This window comes from Mus caroli, chromosome X, assembly GCF_900094665.2.
Source record: "Mus caroli chromosome X, CAROLI_EIJ_v1.1, whole genome shotgun sequence".
In the NCBI taxonomy this organism is placed as follows: domain Eukaryota; kingdom Metazoa; phylum Chordata; class Mammalia; order Rodentia; family Muridae; genus Mus; species Mus caroli.
This window is the reverse complement of record NC_034589.1, coordinates 68800706-68810505: the sequence shown is the minus strand read 5'-3', so window position 1 is coordinate 68810505 and position 9800 is coordinate 68800706. Positions and strand designations below refer to the sequence as shown.

General features: G+C 46.0%; 1 protein-coding gene across 5 annotated transcripts in view; it reads left to right on the top strand.

Annotated features, from left to right (window-relative positions):
- Pdzd4 (PDZ domain containing 4) overlaps nucleotides 1-9800 on the top strand; it is a 30542-nt gene that overhangs the window by 16248 nt on the left and 4494 nt on the right. For 2 of the 5 annotated variants that reach the window (XM_021153223.2, XM_029473559.1), the window contains exons 2-4: nucleotides 7547-7800; nucleotides 8757-8847; nucleotides 9311-9409. In XM_021153223.2, the coding sequence (XP_021008882.1) occupies nucleotides 7547-7800; nucleotides 8757-8847; nucleotides 9311-9409 (444 nt within the window). Of the gene's footprint in view, nucleotides 1-7546; nucleotides 7801-8756; nucleotides 8848-9307; nucleotides 9410-9800 lie in introns of all 5 variants that reach the window. The other 3 variants (XM_029473560.1, XM_021153226.2, XM_029473561.1) reach the window with 3 other exon arrangements.

Genomic DNA, 9800 nt, shown 5'->3' with positions numbered 1-9800 from the left:
GGAGGCAAAGACAGATGAATTTCTGAGTTCCAAGCCAGCCTGGTCTACAGAGTGAGTTCCAGGACAGCCAGGGCTATACAGAGAAACTCTGTCTCGAAAAACCAAAAAAGAATACTAACTGCTCTTTCAGAGGTCCCGAGTTCAATTCCCAGCAACCACATGGTGGCTTATAACCATCTGTAATGGGATCTGATGCGTTCTTCTGGTGTGTCTGAAGACAGCTACAATGTACTCATATAAATAAAAATTATCTTTAAAAAAAATTAAAAAAAGAGACCAGCCTAAGTAATTTAGTGAGATTATGTCTTAACTCCCCTGCAAAAAGAAACACATGCTCTTCCAGAAATTCGCACACTTGCTGTCTGTGTATTGTGCCTCCTCTGCCAATGACCAACTTGATTGGGTGCTGTGACCAGGATATAAATGCTTAGTCTAGATCACGCATGTTCTAGTCTAGAATGTGGAATACATACATTCTCTCCGTGCTTTGGTGTCTCTGTCCCAAGGATCCTAACAGGTATCCTTCTTATCTAGTACTGGACTGGTTTGGGTGGGCCCTTCTTTCCCCTGATAGCTTTGCTGCTGCCCTTTGATATCCTTTGCTAAGTAGCTACTGAGTTTTGTTTTATTATTGCTGTGTCTTATGCAGCCTCTTGTCTCTACTGCTGTTCCCCCAGTTTTCATCTTTGGAGTATTCTCTCTCTCTCTCTCTTTTTAAAGATTTATTTATTTTATTTATATGAGTACACTGTAGCTGTCTTCAGACACACCAGAAGAGGGCATCAGATCCCATTACAGATGGTTGTGAGCCACCATGTGGTTGCTGGGAATTGAACTCAGGACCTCTGGAAGAGTAGCCAGTGCTTTTAACAGCTTAGCTATCTCTCTAGCCCTATCCTCTTTTTCCTATACCCCATATATACTGTTTACTTATCCCCAGGGCAGGGTGTTTACCTTGCCCCAATTATATCTCTGGTCTATTTTGATTTGTTTGGTGGAGCTTGTATTGGGTGATAGCAACAGATATGTGAGTGCAGAGAGCATCCTGGGTGTCTTACAGTTAAGTTCCAGCATTTGAATTGTCTTAGTTAGGGTTTTACTGCTGTGAAGAGACACCATGACCACAGCAACTCTTATAAAGGAAAACATTTAATTTGGGGCTGCCTTACAGTTCCAAGGTTTAGTCCGTTATTGTCATGGCAAGAAACATGGTGGCAGGGAGGCAGATAGGGTGCTGAAGAAGGAGCTGATCTACATCTTGATCTGCAGGCAGCAGAAGGAGGCTGTTCTACTAGGCCTAGTGTGATCGTATGAGACCCCAAAGCCTGCCCGTACAGTGACACTTCCTCTCACAAGGCCACACATATTCCAACAAGCTCACACCCCCTAATAGTGCCACTCCTTATGAGCCAAGCATTCAAGCACATGAGCTTATGGGGCCCACCTATTTAAACCATCACATGGATACTGTTGCCTATGAGGCCAAAGGGGAGGCTGGTGGAAGCACACCTGGATTCATTCTTTCGTTTTCTTTCTTTCTTTCTTTCTTTCTTTCTTTCTTTCTTTCTTTCTTTCTTTCTTTCTTTCTTTCTTTCTTTCTTTCTTTCTCTTCCTTCCTTCCTTCCTTCCTTCCTTCCTTCCTTTTTTAAAGATTTATTTATTTATATGAGTACACTGTAGCTGCCTTCAGACACACTAGAAGAGGGCATCAGATGGTTGTAAGCCACCATGTGGTTGCTGGAAATTGAACTCAGGACCTATGGAAGAGTAGTCAGTACTCTTAACCACTGAGCTATCTCTCCAGCCCCAGGACTAGATTTCTATGCTATTTTTGCTCCGACCCTGGAAAGCTACACTCCTAGGCCTGAATACTTTCTACAGAATGGTACTCTGAAGATCAGAAATGCCTCATACCAGTTGGGAACCAGGCAGAATTCCATGCAGAAGAGCCGCTGTCATCTCTGGCCATGTCTTTGCACTACTTTGCACAATGTCTCATGCATTTCCCTCTTACTAGGAGCCTTTACCTGTTCACTCTAAAAGAACTTCTTTTTGTCAGTTTTTCTCTCTCCTATCTACCTACCTTCACTAGTTCTTAAGAATCACTATGACCTGATGAAGAAAGGGGAATAGAGTCCAGTGGGTATGACCACCACTTGGGCCAGGAGAGTTCTCTGGCCCGTCCCTCTGATGGCTCCTTTTCTAAGGCGGTAAGACTGTGTGTTCCCAGCCCCCACATGCCTGCCCTACAAGCTCTTCCCAGTGCCTGGTTCTGGTTTCCATAGTAACGCTGCTGCTGGGTAACTTAATGATTCCAGGGAAAAAGGCATTCCTGCAGTTCTGTGTTACCTGAATACAACCCTGTGCGTGTGCTTGTCTTTCTGCCCTAGGATTTTCAGGGTAACTTCTTCCACACTGAAATCCCCAGATCATCTCTAACATCTGCTTCTTTGTTTCCGCTTGAGTAGTGATAAGCTGGCAGATATTACAAAACAAAACTAAGAAGTGAACTGGAACACTTGCTGATTTCTGTGGTATATCCTTTACTAAAGCCAATTTCAAGCCACTACTATGAGCTACCACTGAGCAGGGTGAAGAAATGTACAGCCACATACCATCAAGTATTTACTTCCAGACATACAGAATGGAAATGATGCCAAGCACACAGATGACAGCAAAGTGTAGGAAAGTGATTAGAGAGCCAGAAGTTTTTTTAGTCTTTATTGCTTTTGTTTTTGTTTTTTGGCTTTTGTTTTGTTGGTTTTTTTTTTTTTTTTTTTGGACAGGGTTTTTCTGTTTAGCCCTGGCTGTCCTGGAACTCACTCTGTAGACGAGGCTGGCCTTGAACTCAGAAATCTGCCTGCCTCTGCCTCCCAAGTGCTGGGATTAAAGGCNTGTGCCACCACAGCCCGGCTGCTTTTGTTTTTAATTCCAGTCATTCAGTTACAAGTTTCTCAGTCACAATGCTGATATTAAAGCCTGTGTTTAACAGCTAGCTGGCTCTGGCCATTGCTGTGAAGACCATTCCTCATATGGCAAAGGCCTTTCCCAACACTTCTTGGCTGATGTCCAGCTGGTGTCCTGTGCTTAGCCCTTTCCTAGCCTGCCTGCTATGACCTCTACAGTAGTGGATGCAGTGCTTCTCTGACCTTCCCCTATCTTCCTCTCTATTTTCCCATCCCCTACCCCCTTTTTTGAGTCAGGATCTCATGTAGCCTAGACTAATCTCTAATCCCCCATATAAAGGAAGCTAACCTTAAAGTCATGACTCCTCTGCCTCCTGAGTGCTCTGTGCCACAAGACCTAGCTCCATGTATTTTTTTTAAAATACTTTCCTAGAAAACATTTTCCTGGGGGCTGGACAGATGGCTGACTGCTCTTCCAGAGGTTCTGAATTCAATTCCCAGCACCTACATGGTGGCTCACAACCATCTGTAACGGGATCCCATGCCCTCCACTGGTGTGTCTGAAGACAGCGACAGTGTACTCATATACATAAAATAAATAAATCTTAAAAGAAAAGAAAATGTTTTTCCTGAAAGAAGTGGTTTCCCTTGAAGATGTTTCAATAATTCTACTTAAAGAAAGACTTATCTAGTGGGATAACTATAGATTACACAGATACACAAGAAATACCCTAAAATAGACCTTTGCTATACTCTTTATATCAAAAATCTGGAAAAGTCTTCTTGCTATATAGTAGGATCTAGGCCAGTAGGGTTTAAAGGACCTACCACTACCTTATTATACACATAAAGAAAAGACTGGGAGTATGGCTGCAGGGCCACAGCATAACATACATCCCTGAGAGCTCTAGAAATTTTGATTTTCTATAGTTTTAAAATGTTCCACAATAGACTGGTGCCTCTATTGGAAGTGGAAGTTTTGTTGTTGTTTTAAGCTTTGGGGTTTTTTTTTTGAGGACCTCATGTATCATGTAGCCCGGGTTGAAATTCAACTCTTGATCTTCCTGCTTTCACCTCCCAAATGTTGGAATTATAGGTATGACCCACAATAAAAATGGATGTTTTTATAAATTGCATTTTAGAACATGAAAATTCAGGGTACTCAAAAAGAATCCAGGCATGATACAACATACCTTTAATCCCAACACTTGGGAAGAAGAGGCAGGCAGATCTTTGTGAGTTCAAGGCTAGTCTGGTCTACAGAGTGAGTTCCAAGATAGCTAGGGCTACATAGAGAAACTCTGTCTCAAAACAGAAACAAAGAAACAAACAAACAACAACAAAAAGTTCAGGGGAGAAAGGAGACAGAGGAAACAAATTTACCTACAATGACATCATAAAATAGCATAGGGAAGAAGCCTTGAATGTTGAAGAGTGAAATAGAGCGAGGGGAATGAATATAGTAAAAGATCAATTGCTACATGAAGGGCAGTACTCTGATATACAATAACAGAACAGATTTAATTTGATGACACTACTATAGAACAATGTTGATAGAGATCTTGGCATCTGAAGATGTGAATACTGAATGTAAAAAAGTTATTAGATTATTCAAGGAGTTAGCATAGCCTATGGATGAGTGGATAAGGGATATGACCAATATTGGTTCTAATGCGTACCATGCTAATATAGGTCAAGTTATAGCTAGAGGTCTCTAATATCAATTCAGGAAATATGGTCATTTGTGAAGAGACTAACTGTGATCAAGCTGCTAAAGGTTTCAGATCTCAAAATGTACAGTGCTTTATGGGAGAATTTGGTTATTTGCATCAAAATTATGAACAAGGCATTTCTTTTTTTAAAGATTTATTTATTTAATGCATATGTGTACACTGTAGCTGTCTTCAGACACACCAGTGGAGGGCATCGGGTCCCATTACAGATGGTTGTCAGCCACCATGTGGGTGCTGGGAATTGAACTCAGGACCTCTGGAAGAGCAGTCAGTGCTCTTAACTACTGAGCCATCACTCCAACCCAAGGCATTTCTAAAAGCAGTAATTTTTCTAAATATAAACCAGAAAGAAGGCCTAGGCTTCCAGGGGTGTACAGGTGATGAGGCAAGAGTTGCCACTGGAGTAATGAATATAGATCCAAAGGAAATTACCCAAGATAATTTCTTAAGTTTATAATTTCCCAATACACAGAGCATAATTAACGGCTTAAAACAGAAGGGGGGAAATATAGTAAGAATTTGTTTTCTTTAAAAAACACAGAAATAGGTATGTGTGTTCGTTTTAATCCCAGATGTGGGGATATGGGGTGTTGCCTGTGCCCTGGACTGTTCACTGCCCCACCTTGGGGGTTGGAGGTGAGATGGCGCAGAGTCATCGATACAGACTCCAGGAGCAAGTGGAAGGTATTAAAGGAGCTTGCAGCAGTGGGCTGCTTCAGGTTGTCCATAGCAGCTGACTATGATTTACCTTCTGCTCTAGCAGGGGCATGGTTTTGCCAGTTGCAGATAGTTCCTGCAATTGTGTGACATTTGGAATTCTGAGAATTTTTCAGAGGGTATATAAATGGTAGAGACCTAATAGGTAGGTTGTTGGTTGGTTGTTGTTGGTCCTGATTTGTTAAGTAAAGAAGAAACAACAAGAAGAAATCAGATATCCTGATGGCGAAGATCAAATTTGCCCCAAGGAACTTGATGCCCTCAGTCAGCAGGAAGTAGTCTAATGATGATGTCGCCCCCTTTCCAGACACTGACTTTAGTCAGGGATCTCTATCTTTTCCTCTTTATCCTTTTCCCCCCTAATCTAGTGTTATGGAGTTGAAAGGGCAGAAGAAAGAAGAAATAGACAGGTGCTGATGCAGTGAGGGTCTTTGCAGATATTGGGGCAACTAGGCAAAGCAGGGGGCTTAAAACTGCATTTTCTACAACTGCATGTAGCCACAGTCATAGCAAGGGGGTCATCTCTAATCCTTCCCAAGTGCTTTCTTCCTTGTTCAGTATCCTAAGAAAACTAGCCTTCTCACTTGTTTGGTTTTTCTTCCCTCCCTCTTCCTTCTTTTTTCTATGTCTGACAGGTTTTCTTGTAACCTATGCTGGTTTGTTATGTAGCTTAGGATGACTTTGAACTCCTTCTGAGGTCTTGTATTAAAGCCATAAGCCACCATACCTAGCTCTTCCCCACCCCACCCCCGGGAGGGAGAATAGGGGAGTATGTCAGGCTGACCTCAAATTCACAGTGATCCTCTCTAGCCTCCTAAGTGTCAGCTCTGTTTTTGGCCCATCACTTTCTTTGCACCAACTCAAGGATTTCTGCCTACCTTCCTTCTAGGTCGGGGGGGGGGGTTGCTGGCTCCATGCTCATCCCAGTGGGGACCAATGGGTGTGCTCTTGCTCAGTCCAGAATGTTTTCCAGTAACTGCCATCTCTAGACACTGCTTCCTGCATTTTTTTGCTGGACTTTGACAAGTACCCTGAATTCTGGTGGTATCTGTTTTTTATGTCTTCTTTCTTTCTTTTCTTTTTTTTTTTTTTCCTTTTTTTTTTTTTTGTCAATTTCCAAGGAAGACCTAAGGAGTAAAGCAAACTGCTCTAGAACTTAACAGATTTTGCTTGGGCTGAGGTCAGCCTTTTACCAAGGGACACTTGCTTGACACCCAGCTGAGACTGCTTGTCTGCTTGCCCACTCAGTAATGGGCTTTTTCCTTTCTCACCCAGGGTCTCAGCCTGCTTCTGTCTGAAAGACACCCCCCATGCCCCATCATTCTGCTCTTCCCAGTCCTGCTTCTGCCTCAGGCATCCTCACTGTATAGGCACTGTGCAAGCTCTACTTGACTCAATTTGTTCACCTGGCTGAGCCTCACTTTTCTCATCTGCTCAACAGAAGCAATACCTGTGTGTGTCTCCCTTAAATTTGCCAGGGCTATGGATTTGGTAAGGACTCACTTTAAGGGGCCTTGCCTGCAACCTGGTGTATTGTGTTGGCCACCATTTGGCACCTTTTAAAGGACACTTTGCAATTCTAGACCTTTTTAGTGTCAGGAGACCTTCTTCTCTTCAGCAAGTCAGTTGTCATCAAAAGGAACAGCCTTGTACATTTTACTCTTTTCTCCATTATCCCTTCCCTGTGTTTGTTGCTTTGTTCAACTCAGTCATCCTCTGGCACCAGGGTTGGGTAGTACAAATTGACAGTCACTGAGGTTGGCTAGTTTGTCTCAGTTATTATTAAGGAACTTTGCAGCGCAGTCTTCTAGTTGTCTCTGGCCTCAGTGCGGCCTGAAGAGAGGAAGATCCTATGGGAGGATCAAGGAGCTCCGGATGGTTCTTGGTGGAGGAGGGACTGCAAATATTTCAAGGTGATAATAGAACTTTCACACTCTGTACAGATACTCAGTCGCCTGGCTTTGAGGGAATTTCAGCAACACACAGACAGAACTCTGGGTTGAAGGCTGATAAATGGGGTCTGCCTGGGAAGGAGGGCACTAAGGGTAGCCAGGGCTGTGGGTGGAGAGCACATTTCTTGGTTGAACAGGTCTGGGTGCTGGTTAGCAACTTAGGGTCCTGCTGGACTTCACTTCCAGAGGGGAGAAGTCGGCTCTTGAGGGTTCTCACAGAGGCATATCTCTGCCACAGGTGAACGGAAAGGAGCTCTCCAAGCTGTCTCAGGAGCAAACCCTAGAGGCCCTGCGTGCCTCCAAGGAGCCCCTGGTGATCCAGGTGCTGAGACGCAGCCCCCGTCTGCGGGGGGACAGCTCCTGCCATGACCTTCAGCTGGTGGACAGTGGCACTCAGACCGACATCACCTTCGAGCATATCATGGCGCTGGGCAAGCTGCGCCCGCCCACCCCACCCATGGGCATCTTGGAGCCGTACGTCCTCTCTGAGCTGTGAGTTGCCCTCAGGAGGGCCTGGGCCCTGCCTCCAGAGAGGACATGCCACCTGAGCAGCTGTCCCCATGTGACCCCCAGGCGGCCATGGTGGGGAGAGACAACTCAGCTGCCACTCTTGGGCATTAAGCAGGCTTGACCATGGCACTCAGGCTCAGAACCTCCAGGCCTCTGGCCTCAGGCTTGGCACCAGCTGGCAGAAAGGCTGAAGGGACACCTATGTTCCTGGGACCTGGCTGCTCCTTCATCCTCTTTCCTCTTCTGCTGCCATCGTCTCTGCCTCCTCACAAGCATCTCTCTTTGAATCTTCTTGCATCCCTTGTCTGTTCCATTCTTCTACTTGCTCTGAATTTCCTCCATCCCTTCGGCTTGTTTCTTTGGCCTTCTAAGAAGAGCCTTTCATCCTGGCCTGGTGGCTGTGACCATGTGAGCAGCACTGACTTATTCTGTTAATCCTACCAGGGCTATAGGGAGGTGGCCCTGGGAACCCTTTTGATCAGAGAGGTAGGCCATAGAGCAGTGAGCTGTCAGTCTTAACGTTAAGGCGAGGAGGACAACCCCTTCCTGGAGGCAGAAGAATGCTGTTTTGTAGAAGACCTGGGTAACTCCTAAAGGTTCTGCATGAGTGGGTACAGTGCCAGAGGCAGCCTGGGAACTTAAAGCTTTGGAGAAATCAGCTCTTGGTCTGGGAGTTGGGATGGGGAGAGCTAGGTGTAGCTGCCTAGGTCCTTAGGATGGACCCCTGTGAGCTCGTTTGAGGAGCTTTTCCAATCCTTCCACAGCCATTTGTGTGGATCAGAGAGGAGGGTTCTAAAGGCAGTAGCTTGGCCACCTTTTTAGAAAGTCCATCTAGAACAGGGTTCTTTGTTTACTGTACTGGGACTAGCCAGCTTGGAGCTGGGGCTAGGGTGCCAAGGAAGCAGATGGCCCATCTGACCCCCCCTTCTCCTGGGCAGCCCCCCCATCAGCCATGAGTATTATGACCCAGCGGAGTTCATGGAGGGCGGCCCGCAGGAGGCAGAGCGAATGGACGAGCTGGAGTACGAGGTGAGCCTAGTGGCTGGCCTGCCTGGCCGGAACCTGCAGCCACCAAGAGTCTGCAGGCCCACTTTCTGCAGCTCTGCCCAGGCTTGGCTCCTGCCGCCCCCTGGTGGCTGGGCCTCTGACCTTTGCCAGTAGAGAGCAGCCTGAGTCAGGGAGGGTGTGGGTGAGGCAGTGTGTTCCTTATGTCTCTGTTGGTGACTCTGTGTCCCATGCATGTCTGTGTCCTGTGTGTTCTGTACATCTTGTGTCTTGGGCGTTTCCTGGTAGGGAAACCACTGAACACTCGCACATTTAGGATGGTAAGAGAAGGGAACCCTCAAAGGGAAGGGCTACACACTCAGTTCAGATAACTGAAGCAGAAGGAAGGGGGTTCTAGGGGCAAGGGTCTGGGCCAAGGCTGCAGGCGTCCTTGCTTATACCCTTCAGTTCTTTATACCTCTACTTCCTCCCCTACCTCTTGTGGCAGGAGGTGGAGCTGTGTAAAAACAGCCACCAAGACAAGCTGGGCCTGATGGTGTGCTATCGCACAGATGAGGAGGAGGACCTAGGCATCTACGTTGGAGAGGTATGGAGAGGTGCTGCAGCAGGCTTTGGCACACCGAGCCCCAGAGCTGTTCTAGTCCAGCTCTGTGGTCTTTCCACAAAGTCTGTCCAGGCTTTAGGGCTGCCCAGAGGTCCTAACTACCCACTAGGTGTCACAGTAGGTTGTTGGTGTCAAGGCCAGGGTGGCTATGGTTTCAGTATATCCAAGGAGACAGCCCTGCTGACCTGTACTCAGGCATCAAGGATTTAATGGGGCCCACCTTCTCTCCCCATTTTCTTCCCTTTGGCAGATGTCTATGTATGCTAGCACTATCCTACTAAAGCTACTCTTCCAAATGGAAAAAGTCCCACTGCCCAGAACACACAACTTTATGCATTTTCATTATGAAGAAGCATCTAGCCACGGGCCAGTG